Consider the following 18,983-nt stretch of genomic DNA (forward strand, 5'->3'; position numbering starts at 1 on the left):
GATAGATAATTAAGAACATAAAATTAGTTTATTAATGGATGATGTTGTAGTCTTTTTAACAAAACCAGAAATATCATTGTGTAAACTAAATGGTAGATAAGCAGAATATGGCTTAGTATCAGACTATAAAGTAAATGTTGATATAAATTATACGCAAAGGGAAAAAAAAACAATTTAAGTGGCAAAAAGAAGCAATTAAATATTTAGGAAAAAAAAATAGAAATTTAAATAATTTAAACTAGAATGGTTGGGGGGAGGGAACAAAATAGTACAGAGCAGTAAGGAGAAGGTTAGAATGCAAACAAAGAAAGTTTGTAGGAAGTATTTGAATATGGATGGGCAGGTGATAGAGAAGGGAAATGCTCTGGAAGAAGATGAAGGGCAATTGGCAGGAAAAGTAAATAATGTTGTTATTAAAGATGAGGGAAAACAGGGATTAAAAATTGGGAAATCTCTGAAATTCATATATTTTAATGCCAGGAGTATTGTAAAAAAAGGTGGATGAGCTGAAGGTGTGGATTGATACTTGGAAGTATGATGTGGTAGCGATTAGTGAGACATGGTTGCAGGAGGGATGTGATTGGCAACTGAATATCCCTGGGTTTCGTTGTTTTAGGTGTGATAGAGTTGGAGGGGCAAGTGGAGGTGGGGTTGCATTGCTTGTCAGGGAAAATATTACAGCGGTGCCTAGGAAGGATAGATTAGAGGGCACATCCACGGAGGCTATTTGGGTGGAACTGAGGAGTAGGAAAGGAGAGGTTACACTTGTAGGGGTGTATTATAGACCACCCGGAGGGGACCGAGACCTAGAGGAGCAAATCTGTAGGGAGATAGTAGATATTTGTGATAAGCACAGGGTTGTAATTATGGGAGATTTTAATTTTCCACATAGAGATTGGGAAACACATTCTGTGAAAGGACTGGATGGGTTAGAGTTTGTGAAATGTGTGCAAGATAGTTTTTTACAACAATATGTAGAGGTGCCAGCCAGAGAAGGAGCAGTGTTAGATCTACTGTTGGTAAATGGGATGGGTCAAGTGACGGAGGTTAGTGTTGGCGAGCACTTCGGGTCCAGTGATCATGATGCCATCAGCGTCAATGTCATTATGGAAAGAGAGAAGTCAGGGCCAAGGGTTGAGGTTTTTGATTGGGGAAAAGCTAGATTTGAGGAGATGCGAAAGGACTTGCAGGGTGTGCATTGGGACAATTTGTTTTATGGGCAGGATGTAGTAGAGAGATGGAAGTCTTTTAAAGATCAGATTTTGAGAGTGCAAAAGCTTTATGTTCCTGTTAGGTTAAAAGGAGGGGAAAAAGGTTTGAGAGAGCCGTGGTCTTCAAGGAATATTGGAAACTTGGTTCGAAGAAAAAGGGAGGCGTACATTAGATATAAGAAGCATGGAGTTAAGGAGATGTTTGAAAGATGCATTGAATGTAAGAGGAATCTTAAGAGAGGAATTAGGAAAGCTAAAAGAAGGTATGAGGAAACTATGGCAAGCAGTGTGAAAACTAATCCAAAAGAGTTCTACAAATATGTTAATGGTAAAAGGAAAGCTAAAGACAAAATTGGTCCCTTAGAAAATCAGAGCGGAAAACTGTGTGTGGAGCCTAGAGAAATGGGGGAGATATTGAACAGTTTCTTTTCTTCGGTATTCACTAAGGAGAAGGATATTGGGAGATGTGAGATTAAAAAAAAAAGCAAATTGGGTAAATATGGGGAATATAGAGATTACAAAAGATGTAGTTTTAGGGCTTTTGAAGAATATAAAGGTGGATAAGTCTCCGGGACCAGACGGGATCTTCCCCAGGACATTGAGAGAAGTGAAGGAGGAAATAGCAGAGGCTCTGGTGGTAATTTTCCAAATGTCATTACATATGGGGATAGTGCCGGAGGATTGGCGCATTGCGCATGTGGTTCCGTTATTTAAAAAGGGTTCAAGGAGGAAGCCTGGCAACTATCGGCCTGTAAGTTTGACGTCTGTGGTAGGTAAATTAATGGAGAAAATTCTTAGAGATAGTACTTATAAACATCTGGATAGACAGGGTCTGATCAGGAGCACTCAACATGGATTTGTGGGAGGAAGGTCATGTTTCACCAATCTGATTGAATTTTTTGAAGAGGTGACTAGGAATGTGGATGAGGGTAGCGCAGTGGATGTTGTCTATATGGACTTCAGTAAGGCCTTCGATAAGGTACCACATGGAAGGTTAGTTAGGAAGGTGCAGTCTTTAGGTATAAATTTTGAGATAGTCAAATGGATTGAACATTGGCTGAAAGGGAGAGGCCAGAGAGTGGTAGTGGATAATTGTCTGTCAGGTTGGAGGCCGGTGACCAGTGGTGTGCCTCAAGGATCTGTATTGGGCCCATTGTTGTTCGTTATATACATTAATGATCTAGATGATGGGGTGGTGAATTTGATTAGTAAATATGCAGACGATACTAAGATAGGTGGAATAGTGGATAATGAAGAAGGTTTTCAAGGATTGCAGAGGGATTTGGGCTGCTTAGAAAAGTGGGCTGAAAAATGGCAGATGGAATTTAATGCTGATAAGTGTGAGGTGCTTCATTTTGGTAAGAAGAATCAGAACAGGACATACGTGGTAAATGGGAGAGCATTGATGAATACAGAAGAGCAGAAAGATTTAGGAGTAACGGTACATCGTTCCCTGAAGGTAGAAACTCACGTGAATAGGGTGGTGAAGAAGGCTTTTAGTATGCTGGCCTTTATCAATCATTGCATGGAATATAGGAGTTGGGAGGTGATGTTGAGGTTGTATAAGACGTTGGTGCGGCCTAATTTGGAGTTCTGTGTGCAGTTCTGGTCGCCTAATTATAGGAAGGATATAAACAGAGTGGAGAGAGTGCAGAGAAGGTTTACCAGAATGTTACCTGGGTTTAAGCATCTAGAGTATAGGGAGAGATTGGACAGATTAGGTCTTTATTCTTTGGAGCATAGAAGGTTGAGAGGGGATTTGATAGAAGTATTTAAGATTATGAAAGAGATAGACAGAGTGGATGTGGATAGACTATTTCCGTTAAGAGGAGGAAAGATTAAAACAAGAGGACATGAGTTAAGAATTAAGGGGCAGAGGTTTAGAGGTAACATGAGGGGGAACTTCTTTACTCAGAGAGTGGTAGATGTGTGGAATGAGCTTCCGGGAGAAATAGTGGCGGCGGAGTCAATTGTATTATTTAAGAAAAGGTTGGACAGGTATATGGATGAGAAGAAGATGGAGGGTTATGGGCATTGTGCAGGGAGGTGGGACTAGAGAGGGGTGTTTGGTTCGGTGCGGACTAGAAGGGCCTAATGGCCTGTTTCCATGCTGTAATTGTTATGTTATGTTATTTGAATTATTTACCACTATTTAAAAAAAATTGAGGATGATTTTTTTTAAATGGAAAGATCTGCCAATAACTTTAATAGGACAGGTAAATTGTATTAAGATGAATATTTTTCCAAGAAAGCAGCATTTATTTCCATCATTACCCATTCCTATACCAGAGAAGTTTTTCTAAGAACCAAAATAAAAATATAAGGAAATTTATTTGGAGAGAAAAAATGCCAAGAGTAGCCTTGGAAAAATTGACTTGGAAATTTGAACAAGGAGGATTAAGATTGCCAAATTTTAAAAATTATTATAAAAAAAATCTCTATTAAGATGTTGGTCCTCCTGTTATCAAATTGGAGTAAAACAGAGTGGGTAAAGATTGAAATGAATAAAATAGGAGAAATTTATACAAAAAATGCTCTTAAGTTAATGGAACAATGAGTTTTTGAAAAAGAAGACAGAAGTACTGATTTTTAAAGCATTTTCTTAAGATATGGAATGGAATCAATATGGAAAGAGAAATTAAAAATTGTCAAATACCTAAGATTATGTTAAACAAAATCAACTTATTCCTTCTACTTTGAATAATTCTTTGTTTGATTCTTGGTACAGTAAAGGTTCCTTCTTTGACTTTTGAACAAATGAAAGAGAAATATGAAATACAAAATAATACAATTTTTTCATTTTATCAACTTAAATAATATTTAAAATAGAAATTAGGTGCAAATCTAAGACTCCCAGAATAAAGTCAATTTGAATATTTAATTACATACATTTATTGAGAAATGTATTACTAATATGCATATAAAATTATGAGATACTGTTGGGGGGAATTATATAAATCAAAACAAAGATTGGAAAAAGATTGAAATATGCAAAATCAAAAGAACTTGGTCAAGTTTGTGGCAAGAGTGTGTAAAATGGTGCAGTATAAATTTTTTACATGAATTATACTATACTCTGTATAAATTAAAAGGATTTGACTCAAATTATTCCCATAAATGTTTTAGATGTAACAAGGAAGTAGGGACCCTTTTGCATTCAATTTGGTCCTGTATTAAAGTGGAATAATTTTGGAAATATTTGAGCATATTATTAGGACAAATTATGAAGATAAAAATGCAAAAAGACCCACAAATATTTTTACTTGATAATGTATATGAACCAGATATAAAATTGAAGTTAAATAAATATCGAGTACAATTTTTGAGTATAGCAGTAGCAAAAACAGTGTGGCAGTAACGAAAACAGAAATGATATAATGATGGACAGATGGAATACTGAAATACAAAACTATATACAATTAGAAAAAATTACTTACAGTTTAAGGAATCAGATTGGGAACTTCTATAAGATTTGGGAACAACAGTCCATCCACATCACCTCCTTTCAATTAATAATTAGAAAATACTAAATTGTGTTAGGAAAATGTAAATAGTGATTAGTATATTGTTAAGGTGTTGTTTATTTCTTTTTTGAGAGAAGGGTTGTGGGGGAGAATTTTTTTTTTTAAATTGTATCATCCTTTATAGTATTGTAATGTACTATTTATATATAATTAAATATTTTTTTGTCATTGATGCAAGTTATAAATACATTTTTTTTAAAAAGGTACACCAATACCTCTAATTTCTCAGGAATTGCTCATTCATAAGTACAGGGATATCAAAGTCAAGCATTGAATGAGCTACAATTTTAGAAATGCGTTGCAGAAATGGGTCATTTGGCCCATTTAAGTCCATGCCAAAAGCACGCAAAAAATCCTCCTTTATTTTTACTCTTGCATACCTTCAGAATCAGAATTTATTGTCATGAATAAGTCACGAAATTCAGTGTTTTGTGGCAACACCACAGTGCAAACATTCCTATTATGAACCATCTTACAACATTAATATATTAAAAATAAAATTAGTGGTGCACAAAAAGTCAGGCAGTATCTTTAATTCATTGATCATTCAGGAATCTGATGGAGAAGCTGTCCCTGTGCTGCTGAGTTATCATCTTTAGGCTCCTGTGCCTCCTTTCTCATGGTAGCAGAGTGAAGAGGACATGGCTTGGGTGCTGGGAGTCCTTGAGGATAGAGGCTGCTTTTTTTTTAAGACACCACCTCATATAGATGTCCTCAGAGTGAAGTCTGATGCCTGTGATGTCACAGCCCAAGTTTTTTTTTCAAATTTTAGTTTTTTAACACATCAAAAATAATGCATATGTCAAAGTTAATCTAGCCGAGGAAAAGCAACATGCTTTTTTCATTTTTCTCCCCTCTCCTCACCCACTCCCTCCCACAGAAAACCCCAAAGGATAAAAGAAAACAGAAAGGAAAAAAAGAGAAAGAATAACTAAACTTTATAATAATACTGGATATCAATGTAAAACTATATATTTTGTTGGTTATCACTTAACTATAAGTACATAATATGTTTAAAAAATTTTAAATGTAAATTATATCTTCAATATGAAATGACATATTACAGCATAGGATGAGACTAGGGAGTGACAGATTACTTCAAAATTAACTAATAACCCTAATATGACTAATTATAAAATAAACACATCAATCTTTTGCATATATGGGAACTAAATTTTCAGAAAATCTCCATACTTGTTCCTTAAATTATATGTTATTTTATCCAAAGGTATACAACTTAGAATTATTCTCTGCTGAATACCTAAATATTTTATACCCACTTCAGGCCATTTAAATTTTGTTTTTTGTGGACACTGAGTGTAATCACTAAATGTCAATGGCATTATTTCATTTTTATCTCAATTCACCTTTTATCCTGACACTACCATATTATTCTAATTGTAGCTGTAATTTACATAGTGATCTTTCAGGATCAGTCGGGTATACAATTACATCATCCGCAAATAAACTTGGTTCTCTTCATTAGTACCGGTTACAATACTTCTAATATTTGGGTCTTTTCTAATTAATTCAGCTAAAGGTTCAATAACCAATACAAAAAGAGCAGGCGATAATGAACAGCCTTGCCTAGTTGATCTAGTCAATTGAATCTAATCAGACATAACATCACTTGTCACATCCCTTGCTTTTGGATCTTTATATAGTGCTTTGATCCATTTTATAAATATTTGACCCAATCCAAATTTAGCAAGTGTTTTAAAAAGTCCCACTCAACTCTATCAAAAGCCTTCTCTGCATCTAATGCTACTGCAACACTGTTGGAACCTTTCCTTTAAATTAGATGAATTAAACTAAGCAACCTAGTCACATTATCTGCTTATTTTTTTTTTCTATTTTTAATAAATCCTGTTTGATCCTTATCAATCAATTTCAGCTTAAAAAAATCTCCAACCAACAATTTAGCTAACATTTTATAATCTACATTTAACAAAGATATTGCTTTTTAGATGATGGCATTAATGGGTCTTTACCTTTTTTAGAATAACTGTTATAATAGCTGTTTTGAAGGAATCAGGTAAATTTCCCATCTTATCCAATTGTAACAAAACTTTCATAAGTACTGGAATCAAAACATTTGTAAATGCCTTATAAAATTTAGAATGAGGATATAACTTTCGCAACTTCAGCAACTGAAAAAGAAGTACCTAAATTTTTTCTGCTCCTCCTGGTTAGTCTTTGTAAATTAACCTGATCTAACAATTGATCAATTTTACCCTCTTCCTGTACCAATTTCAGATAAAATTGTTTACAAGATATAAATAATTCATTTAATTTGTGAGATGTGCAATCCTTTTCCGCTCGGGTAGCAGTAATAACTCTAGACTTCAGTTGCCATGCCAAAACTTTATGTGCCTGTTCTCCCAATTCATAATATCTGTTTATTACTCAAAATGATCTTCTCCGTTCTATAAGATTGCAATTTATTATACTGTAATTTTTTATTCAACAAAATTGTTTTCCTATCTTCTAACGGCCTTTCTTGTAGTTCTTTCTCCAAGGTCAATATATCCTTCGCTAAAATATTAACTGGAGCCATGTATTCCTTTTTGATCTTAGAATAAAAACATTATTTGACCACGAAAAAAAGCTTTCATAGCATCCCAAAGAACAAATTTATTATCCATTGAATCTTCATTGGTAGCCAGGAATTATTTTATCGGATCTTTAACATACTGACAAAAATCTTCCCTTTTCAATAACATACTATTAAATCTCCATCTAAAAGTAACATCTCAGTTATTTTCTAAACTTAATACTAAATACAATGGGAATGATCAGAGCTAAGTCTCAATTTGTATTGAACCTGTTGGACTCTACCTTGATGTTTTGCTGATATTAAGAACTTATCAATTCTAGAATATGAATCGTGACGACTAGAATAAAATGAATAATCCTTCTCTCTAGTATATATCTTTCTCCAAATATCAAATAAATTAAGTTCTTGCATTAGAGATACAGACATCTTTGGTGCCCTTGATTTTACTATAATTCTTGTTAATCTATCCATTAAAGCGTCCAAACAAAGATTAAAATCCCCACCCACCAGAATATTACTACTGGCTTCCCCCAAATATAGAAAAATATCCTGTATAAATTTGTTATCATCCAGATTTGGTGCATAAATATTCATCAATGTCTATTGTTCATAGAAAATCCGGCAATTAATTAAAACAAATCTACCAAATGGGTCTAAAGTCACATTATGTAACTCAATAGGAAGATTTTTATTTCTTAAAATTGCAACCCCTCTGGCTTTCGTATTGAAATGTGATGCCACTACTTTATCTACCCAATCTCTCTCTAATTTCTGATGTTCCTTTTCAGTTAAATGTGTCTCTTGCGAAAAAAAAACTACTCTTGATTTCTTGATATATGTTAAAACTCTTTCTTTTAATAGGCTTCTGAAGCCCATTCGCTTTAAAACTAATAAATTTCAAATCGCTATCTATTGTACCTTTTTAAATATTCCCTCATATGTCCAAGGTTACAATTATGTCTAGTCAGTCCCCGGGTCCTCATGAATTCCATAAATATAAAACATCCTTGAATCCATTTATTAAAATTATTACTTGATTGAATAGAAAAAGAAATGTACCCCCGAACACTGTCACACAGTTCCTTGACAATTATTCAGGTTGCGAATAATTTCACAATAATGTCTGCAGCTCAGTAGAAGCCAGCCACCATATCTCTGGCTCCTCCGAGTATATTACACTCATCTACACCTCAGCAACAAATATTCCAACTATTTCATCTCTCAAATTATATTCATCACCCTTCAAGTGTCCACTTTACCTCCTTCATCTTGGCACAAATCTGGCAGTTTTTTGGCAAATTCTTGGGCATGTTCTGGATTCATAAAAATTCATGGTCCACCTTGAATAAACACATTCAGAGTTGCAGGGTAATGCAAGATAAAAGTGTAGCCCTTCTTCCACAAAATATTTTTGACCGTATTAAAACTCCTGCATCTCTTCAGCAACTCAATATAAGGATAAAAGAAGATCTTATTCCCTTCTATTTCCAGTGGCACTCTTCTCTCTTTGGCTTGTTGAGCTGCCAATTCCAAAATTTTCTCACTTATTTGATATCAAAGAAGTTTTACTAAAATAGGCCTTGATTTTTGATCCGGTGGAGGTTTAGGTTTAAGGGCTCTGAGCTCGTTCAATCTCGATACCATCTTTAAAATGCTCCTGCCCAAAAATTTGGGGTATCCATCCCTGTATAAATTGGATCATATTATCTCCCTTCTTCTCTTCTTTTAAGCTAATTATCTTAATATTATTTCTCCGACTAAAATTCTCCAAAGAGTCCTCTTTTTCAGATAATTGGTCATTTTTGTCCTTTATGCACTCAAATCCTTGAAGAAACTGATTTTCCAATTCAAGATCTTTAACCCTTTGTTCTACTTCATTTTTTACTTTCATTTCTTTAATCATCATAGACTTTATTAACTTAAATGTCCATTTTATTTTCAGATCTTCTAATATCCCTTCAAGCCTCTCTTGTAGCTCCTGCTTCTGCTTCTTCCCATTGTTGTTCTTCTCTTCTTCCAGTCCTTCTACACTCTCAACCAGCTGTTCCTCTTATGCCATCCTCCATGATCATCTGGGGTCCTGGCCCACAGGTTTTGTGAGCCATTCTGCCAGAGCCTCTCATTGCCAATGTTTACACATGCTCGATCGCACAGTTCCCTTTCCCAACTTGTCCGGGCATTCCTGTTATTGCAGGGATGCCTTGGCTCACAGTGGTGGGGGGGGGTGGGGGGGGGGGTGGTGAATCGAAAGGCTCTCCTTGAACAGAGGGTGGACGTTACTCCAGGTCCCGTCTTTGTTGATAAAGTAGACCCTTTGTCTTCTCTTTAATCTTCTAGTCGCTCTATCTTTTCCACTTCTTTGTCCTTCTTGGGTGGCATTTTTTATGTTGTCTCCAGTAGTTCACCTTCACTGTAGATGAGTTTTAAAACTTGTCTCTTCACTTTTTCTTTAACTTTTTCCAGGAGGAACCTACATCATTACGTGACGTCCCCCCGACACAGGCCAAGTTAACAATCCTCTTGAACTTTCTTGTCTTGAGATTTGGTGCCTCCATAGCAGACAGTGATGCAATCAGCAAGAATGCTCTCCACAGTACACCTGTAGAAGGTTTTAAGAGTTTTTGGTGGCATACCGAATCTCTTCAAGCACCTCACACAATATAGCCACTAGCAAGTTTTCTTCATGATTGCATCAACATGGAGGCTTCAGGACAGATCCTGTGAGATGTTGGAACCCAGGAATTTGAAGTTCTTGACACTCTCCACTACTGAGCCCTCAATGAGGACTGGGTCATTTTCCCCTGACTTCCTCCTGAAGTCCACAATAATCTTCTTGGTTTTGCTAATGATGAGTCCAAGGTTATTGTTGTGACACCACTCAGAGCTAATTTGTCTCCCTCCTGTATGCTTCCTCATTGCTGTTTGTGATTCTGCCAACAAAGGTGATGTCAATGGCAAACTTGGAATTGTGCCTGGCCGCACAGTCATGGGTGTTGAGTAGAGCAGTGGGCTAAGCATGCATCCTTGGGCTGTGCCGATGATGATAATTAGTGAGGAGGAGAATTCTGCTTCCAATTCATAATGACTGTGGTCTTCCAATGAGAATGTCAAAGATCCAGTTGCTGAGTTGGGTACAGTCGCTTCTTGACCAGCACTGAGGGAATAACCCAGTATTCTTAACTTAATACAACTTAACCGCACATTGTTCCATTCACCTCTACGTTGGGGAATGACCAGTTCATTTAACACAAATGGGGAAAGATGGTGTTGAGAAAACCAAGAGATTGAATCAACGATCAAAAGAGATTGTGGTGTCAATTTTGACAGAGTTGATGTGGAGATGTTTTCTCCATGAGGAAAATCTGGAATTAGGGAGTTACTGTTTTAAAAATAATAAATCATCCATTTAAGACCGGGAAGCTGAAATCTTTGCTGAGGATTATGGGTTCTTTGAATACTTGAGTATTTGAAGCATTTTTCAGTTTGTTATGACAGTGGAAGCCATTGGATCCTGTTTGTCCATCAACACCATGAAGCAGTTGTCCCCAGCAATGCCCCATATTTGCCATGCCAACCGAGATATATCTCAAAATGAGCAACTGTGCCACTTGCCGTCACCGGCCCAACATTAATCTCACAGGTGTTTTTTTTCATGAAGATTCTTCTTTGAGTTCACTTTAAATGCTTCATTGCTATGGGAACACTAGTGGAGGACTGAGCCCTCCACCATAGTCTTTGTGCTGTAACACACAACGGTGAGGGTTAGTGCCAAGTTTCCATCACAGCAGTGCTGACAGTAATTAGCACTGTTGCAATTACTTTTAGCCCAGATTCTACTTGTGCTCTTGTTTTTGGGGAAAGTATCTTGAATATTAACCAAATTTGACTGTGTACATTGAAATTTTGGGGTGACTATTTAACTGGGTCATTCTAAATATAATGCAAACACAAATGATAATTTGCCATACATTTTTTATCCTAATTGTGAGTTGAACTGGTTTTTGAAATTGCAACTATAGTAATTTCCACGTTTTTTAAAAAGTCACAGTTGGAGAATTGTTCTTTTGTCATGAAAACAAAAAACTGATAATATAAACTCAGGCAGCAACTGTAGAGGATGAAAAGAATAGCTGTCAGTCAGAAGTTTTCCATCTCCCAGTGTCTGTGCAGGTTTTCTCTGGGTGCTCCGTTTCCTCCAACCCTTCAAAGCGTACTCGATTTGTAGGTCAGTTGGGAAGCATGGACTCATCGACTGAAATTGCCTATTACCGAGCTGTATGTCTTTTTTTTTTAAAGTGCATGCCTTTGAAGCTCTCTTTCTTGAAGAGCCAGCGAGATCTTGATGCTTTGGTTAACAATGTGTGTAACGTTAAAGATAGAAGTAAGTTGTGCTACTAACATTGATGCCCTGAAATGCACTGATTTCTTTATTACAATGTTAATGTTTTTAAAATAGTTATTGAAATGTTGCCTAAATTTTTTTTTTAAACTTGTTTTCTAATTTTTTGCCAATTTTTTTCCTGGTAGTCTGAATACCCCGCCTGGAACAAAAATAAGATTACTTGGGACTATTAAAATAAGAAATGGATTTCTGTTGTTGCATGACACCAACATTCTTGTCCTTGGTGGTGATGTGGATCAGCTAATTGAAAAATGGAAGTTGCAAAGGGTAAACAACATTAACATTTATAGATTGATGAATTTTCAATATTCTTGCCAAATTTTTAAATAATCTTTCAAAAGTGACAATTAAACAAGATTAATAGTTTGCATGAAGATTCAAATTGTTCATTTACTTCAATTTTCCAAAGAAATTATATATTGGAAAAATAACTGAGTGACAGAGTAGAAACTTGTGTACCAATTTATATTAAAAAAAAACAAGCTTGTAGGAATTTCAGGACAAATCTTTTGAAACCGTCAGAATTTGCTGGCTAAGGAAATATTAACATTTTAGTAAAAAATCTATTGGAGTCCGAGTTTGTGCCATGCTTCTTGCATGGATTTATTTATTATCTCCATTAAAGTAAAGAATGATATTAAACTGTCAGTTTTTCACACTAGGGTGTAAAAGTGATCTTTAGTGTGGCTGCTAATCGATATTTATGTGACATGATTCAAAATGGACATTCAACTAACTGTAGTTAAAATATTTTGTGTACTTGGGTGCCAGAGAATTGATTTTTATTAAATGCTGATACATATGAAATGTGTTCTTGTATGTATATTCATCAATTAAACACTCTTCAGTGGCTGAGTATTTAAAGATGTTTGCAAGTTCAAGCTGTTGCTTTGTATTTAGTTTTCTATTAAGACCATCTTTCAATTCTTAGCAGTGTTCAGTGTTCATTGTGTTTTTGCTGGCCAGTTGAAGAACAAAGATAATCTTGTTATTTCTTTTCCCCTAGAGTTTAGCAAAATACAATAGAAGTAATATTGGAGCTGAGGGCGGCCCACCACCTTTTGTTCCTTTTGGGCAGGTATGATTAAAAGATGTCTTGTTTTCAGTTGAGTATTTGTTGCAAACAGAAACCACTTGGAATCTTGACAATATATATCAGTCATTATTGTTTTTCAGGCAGCCAAATTAAATAGATCAGGAACAAAAAATTCAAATAAATTTCTTGTTAATTTGTTTTAGTTATGGTAGGATAGGAGTCATTAGTCAGCACATGACCAGAGGAATGTTCCCTTCAGATAGTGCCATCTGTACAGGCATATCTGGTCGTAGTTCAGTACCTTGTGTGAAAGTACTCCCCTTAAATTCTAGTGAGGTTAATTGTGTAACAGCATTTTGGTCATCTCAAAAATCAAAAGGAAAATTTGCAGATGCTGGAATAATCAATCTGAATCATTAATTCTGTTTTACTTCTCACAAATGTTCCTTTAATAACACATTTATATCTGATAGAGATAGAGCAAATATAAGTTGCCTAAATTGGAGATGCATATTCTAGTTATGTGGTCCAGACTGTGGGCCATATTTAATAGTTATTAGGCTTGTCTGTGTGATGTATTGTAAATACTGTCCCATTTAACCCATTTCAATTTTCTCTGTCAGAGGCATTACCTCCTTCTCGCATCTTGTACTGGAGACTAACTTGTGTTTCTGTCTTTCCCATCTCTGAAGGATACTGGAAGCAATGTGTCAACTGTTTCTCTTTCCGCATTGGTGCCTGAATTGTTTTTTTTTGTCATTGAATCCATCTCTGGCATTATACTAGCACCAAACATTTTTCATCATTTTTTTTGTTTCTGTTTTATCTGTGTTATGGCCTCACATTCATCTTTTCAAGTTAATAACTGACCAATTCTGCTTATGGATGCTGCCTGACCTGCTGAGTTCTTTCAGCAGCTGAGACTTTCAGATAAAGCAGTTATCTCATTGTCCTTTAAGTTTATCACCTCGATTGCTTGGAGACTTTTGTGACTACCAGTGGCACTCGGCAATGTGATTCAAAGCTTCTGATTGTTTATCCCTATAATTATCTGCTTTTCTCCAGGGACTGAGTTTCCTGCCATCACTTTAATGTTGAACTAAATTCATATCTCAACAAACCAAATTATAGTATTGTATTTCAAAGTTAGAGTTTAAAAATGTGGCTGCGATTTATAATTCCTTAAAAATGATTTGTCTAATTACTTCGGTACTTCGTTTTCTAACTTATCTCAAAAATTTCACCCGATGTGCTCGTGTGTGGCACTGATGCACTGTTAGTGCCAGTTTGGTAACATCAGTAAGCAAATGGAGGAAGTCAGCAGGTCAGGCAGCACATGGGGAGATTGTCCTCATTTCAGGTAACTTCCTTCCTCTGTCTTTCCATTCTTCTTTACCCTCCACTGTACTTGGTTCTCTGCTGTCCCCAGACTCGACGTTAGAACAAATCTAATTGGGAGGGGGCATTACGGTAACTGCAGGAGAAAGGCACTGATTTTTCAGCGGCGTTGGGCAAGGGTGGGGGAGTGGTGGAGGCAGGAGCGGGGATTTCTGCCTCCCAAGCAGGTTAGGCGACAGCAGTGGGGAGATGTCTGGGATTGGAGCGGGAACCTCGGGCTCCTGGGCAGGCAACGACAGTGGGGAGGTGTCGGGGATTGGTAACGGCTGATACAAGTATTGTGCTGATACAACTGGGCTGCTTGCAGTCATTTCTCAGTTATCTGAAAAATGAAGTTAACTAATACTCAATAGGTCCTGAGCGTTTTGGAAAATTGGAAACATACTGTATAAATTTGGAGATGGAGTAGGTGATCAAGAAGGCAAATTAAATGGTAGCCTTGCTAGAGGGATTGAATTTAAGAACAGGGTACTGGTGAGAGTGTATCGAGAGGACTGTGTGCAATTCTGCTCTCTATACTTGAAGAATGATGTATTGGATTTGCAGGGAGCAAACAGGTGGTTCCACAGTTTGATTCTGGAAATGAAGGGGTTATTTTGTAAGGAGAGATTGAGTAGCCTGGGACCATACTGATTGGAGTTCAGAAGGATGAGGTGGAATTATCGAAATGTATAAAATTATAAAAGTAGATAAGATCATTTCCACTGGCAGATCAGACTAGAGCTCAGGGCCAGTCTCAAGATTCAGTGGAGCAGATTTAGGATGGAGATAAGAAGGAACTGCTTCTCTCAGAATGTAGCATATCTGTGGAATTCTTCGTCAGATGAAGCAGTGGGGACAGCCTCATTTAATGTATTTAAGAGCCGGATTAAATTTTTTGAAAATTTATCTTTGAGGGAATAGAGTTGGGAATCAAGGATTATGAGGAACAAATAAGTGAGCTGAATTCCCATCCAGATCACTCTTTTTCCTTTCTTGTATTCTTGTGCAACATCTAATTTTTCTTTTCTCATAAATAGATAAAGACACAGTCTTATACAAAAGTCATACCTGATCAACTCATTCGTTCATTTCCTTTTGCTAGTTTGGATGTTTAATTTTTAACCACAAAATAGTATCTGTTGCTAAAGGTGTAAAGTTATCATCTTGTACTTTCCTGTAATTTTTTTTTCTCTCCTCAGAGGTGCATGACTCGTGATCAAGTTGATAGCAGAGAACTTGATAAAAGGAAAACATTGCAAGTTGCTAGCCCAAATAAAACTGGGGGTGATGATGAATTTGAGAAGCAAAGGACTGCTGCAATTGCTGAAATTAGCAAGAATAAAGAGGTACCATATGATGGATAAACATTCATCTACAACTAATTAAAATGTTCAAAATTAAGGGTGGGTGTTATTATTAAGGTGTTGGTTCTGATTTACTTTCTCACACAAGCTGTGTTTTGGGTGGAGTTGTCTGAGAAGGTAGATTGTGAGAGGGAAAACTTTACTGATTTCAATGCTTTTGTCTCATGATTTTCTCATTTAAAGTTTTGCATGGTTCATCATTTTCTTTCAAATTGATCTCTGCCTTGATCAACCAGTTTTGGTTTACTTCATTACATTTTAAGTTCCAGATGTTTATAACTATACTTTTAAGAGTTCTGGTTTGACATGCCAAGTCTGCCTGAATTTTTCTATTCTGCCAAGTGGTTTTTATCCAATTTATTTTATTTCACCAGTAATTTCTTTATTTCTTTGTTCAGTTTACCTACACATCTTGCATTGCTGAAATTGAGCAACTGGATAAAAATAATTAAGCACACAGCATTTGTTGGCAAGAACAGAGCATGGTTTTGAACAGATTGAGATAGTTCAGCAGGCAGTGAGATCTCAAATATTTTTCAGGAATCCCATTCACTTTCTTATTCATAACTATTAATTAGTTATTAAATAAGTTATTTGGTTAAGACAAAATACCAGTCTCTCTACTTGATTCCTTAACCTGTTTGAGATTTAACTTATTCAAGTATTTCAATTGCTTCAAATGTTCAACTATCAACTCAACCTACTTATTCTTGTATCCCTGCTTCCATAGCCAGCAGCTTGTCTGTCTGGTCTTTTGACCCCATGAATGTGTCCTTAATTATGGCTATCAGTGTCTTTCTCAGTGTTTCGCTGGCTCATGTTCGTGGACCGTCGTGGTCATTATTTTGGTTTCTATTTCCTCTCGTTCTTCCTCCATCTTTTTGGCTGAGAGAGTTGTTTAAAATAAAATAGTTGAAGCATATAGTTGTGTTATGAATGTGAGAATTTGTGGCCTTGAGAATGACAAGTCAGACAAGGTGCTAAGTTGAAAGTCAAAATTTGATTCATTTGCTGCTATATCGGTTTTCCTGTTAAGGCTTCTTGAGTATCAAGAATTGCTAAGACCAGTATTAATGTATATAATGTTGATGCCTTTGCTTGCTATATTATAATTTTGTATATAAGTAGCTTTTGGTTTTTTTTGAAAACACTATTATTGAAATTTACCTGAGAAGGATTACTAAACTTTAATACAGCAAGCTTGATAAATTTCATTATTTCAGAAATGTTAAATGATTAAATTAAGATTTACTTTAGTCTGAGCATGGAATAGGTTTGAGACAATCTTTAAATCTATGTGTGGGTTTAGCTTGTGCTTTTTTACTTTTATAATATAAAGTTACACAAGATAATGATCAAAATCTTAAGTGGAATTTTTGAAGTTCTGTTTATTTTAAGGTCCCTGCAAAATCTAATTTTAAGTGAAGTATGTTAATGAGCAAGTGATTTTTGTGTCCTAATTCTTTTGTGTAATAACCAAGGCAAAAACATTTGGTGGAGGGAATAATGCCCGTACCAATTTAAACTCGAGTGGTTCAGGCAACAAGAGCAAGGACACCTTCCAGAAGAACAAAGAGGAAAGAACTACAAGAGTGGATGGTAAACCTGAAGGAGTATATCGAGAATTGGTAAGGTTTTGTTCGTCAAACAAATTGATATAGTTACATTCATGTAGCCAAACAATTTGAGTTGATTGATTGTGGAAGGATTGGTAGTTCTACTCAAGTCAAAATTTAAACCTAGCAGCATGGTAACAGGCCATTTCAGCCCTCAATTCTGTCCAATTTACACCCAATTAACCAACACCCCCACTGCGCTTTAAATGATGAGAGGAAACCAGAGCCCCCAGGGACAACCCACAACGGCACAGGGAGAATGTACAAACTCCTTGCAGCACAAGATTTGAATGAAACCACTGTCCTGATCGCTGGTGCTCTAAGGACATTGCACTAACTGCTATGCCAACTAAGATGCCACAATTTAAGTATTAGCTGTTTTCCTCCTACAATTTTTTTTTTGTTCCTCTTTAAAGAGCTTAACTTTAAACAATTCTTAAAATGTGTTTAAACACAGACGCTGCAGATACTTGAAGCTTAAGCAGACAAAGAATTGCTGGAGGAACTTAGCAGGTCAGCCAGCATCCATGGGTTAAAATGGTCAGTCAATATTCTGGGTATAAACTCTTTATCAAAACTAAAATAGAATCGGGGAAATTGTATGGGGAAAGAAGCTGGAGAAGGGACACAAAGGTGTTGAAGTATTTAACAGAAGGTGTGAGTGATGGAGAGAAGGGTAGAGTGAGAAACTGTTAGTGGGTGGAGGAAAGAAACTAAATAAAAAGTAAGTACAGGACTAAATAAAGAAATGATGGAAATGGTGGATTCAGGTAAATGTTGCCTAAAATTGATTAAATCAATTTTTTTTTCCATTCTGTTCAATGCTGTCCAGGAGAAATATGATGCATTGTCCCTCAACTTTGTTTGGCCTTGCCCTGCAATGGATGAGGTCATAGACAGATGTGTCACTGGAGGAATGATTGAGGGGGTTAAAAGGGTTAGTTACCAGAAACTCATGTTTAGACCCACAACAGAATATGGGTCTTTACTGAACACCTGTATTGTACTTGTGGGTCTAAACATGAGCTTGCATTTAACTCTCCCAACCATTTCTACAATAACATGTCTGTCTTTGGCTGTATCCATTATCAGAGTGAGGCTAAATGTAAATGAGGAACATCACATCATATTTTTCCTGGACAGACTTAAAAACCCAGCATGAACATTCATTTTTCTAATTTTAGGTCATCCCCCACCCCTATCTGATTCTACGTTTACATCTTTACTACTGCTCTACATACTTGTGTCTTGCTACTGGGCTGTTTTTTTTATAAATGACCGTTTCTCCGAAAAAAAACATTTATCCAAAATGGGCCCAGTCCTGACTATTTTGGATAATCGGAGTTGTACTGTAGTATTAAATGTACTTGGAGAAAATTTGAACTAGGTGTATGTGTCAAATTGAAGGGATCTGCAGGAAACGCATGTTGCTGAAATGAAGTGGAGATCATGGTCAATTTGCAGGAATAGAATAACACATGCAGGCACATGTACTTTCAATTGCTTTTAGTGTCAAGTTGAGACAGCTTCCAATTATCTATCACTGATATTAACAAAGACCTGAATAATCTATGTTCTTAACACAAATCTTTTAAAATCAGGAAACAGTAAGTAACTATGAACCAGCTTCTACATGGTGCAAAATTTTGCCAGATCATTTTATAAACTTTATATTCATCGATTTTAGTGGCTATTCGTGGAAAGAATATTGATTGATCAATGGCTCAAAAAACTAACAGACATTAATTTGGAATGAGATGTTTCTATTTTAAAACAATTTGAGATGAAGGGTTATAAATACACAATTTAAAAATTAAGAAATTTACAAATGGAATGCATTTACTTAGATTGCATGAGGATGTCAAACTTGCCCCTTAGCTTGGATGGAACTTC

At 36.0% G+C, this 18,983-nt stretch overlaps 1 protein-coding gene across 7 annotated transcripts in view; it reads left to right on the top strand.

Annotated features, from left to right (window-relative positions):
• Positions 1-18,983, top strand: part of tdrd3 (tudor domain containing 3) — an 85,600-nt gene that overhangs the window by 34,693 nt on the left and 31,924 nt on the right. For 6 of the 7 annotated variants that reach the window (XR_011342043.1, XR_011342044.1, XM_069890663.1 and 3 more), the window contains 4 exons: positions 11,820-11,961; positions 12,701-12,772; positions 15,310-15,456; positions 16,956-17,102. Coding sequence is in view for 5 of the 7 variants with exons in the window: in XM_069890663.1 (XP_069746764.1) it covers positions 11,820-11,961; positions 12,701-12,772; positions 15,310-15,456; positions 16,956-17,102 (508 nt within the window). In the remaining 2 variants the exon portion in view is untranslated. The remainder of the gene's footprint in view (positions 1-11,819; positions 11,962-12,700; positions 12,773-15,309; positions 15,457-16,955; positions 17,103-18,983) is intronic. The other variant, XM_069890661.1, reaches the window with a different exon arrangement.

Source organism: Narcine bancroftii, chromosome 7 (genome assembly GCF_036971445.1).
Source record: "Narcine bancroftii isolate sNarBan1 chromosome 7, sNarBan1.hap1, whole genome shotgun sequence".
Lineage (NCBI taxonomy): Eukaryota > Metazoa > Chordata > Chondrichthyes > Torpediniformes > Narcinidae > Narcine > Narcine bancroftii.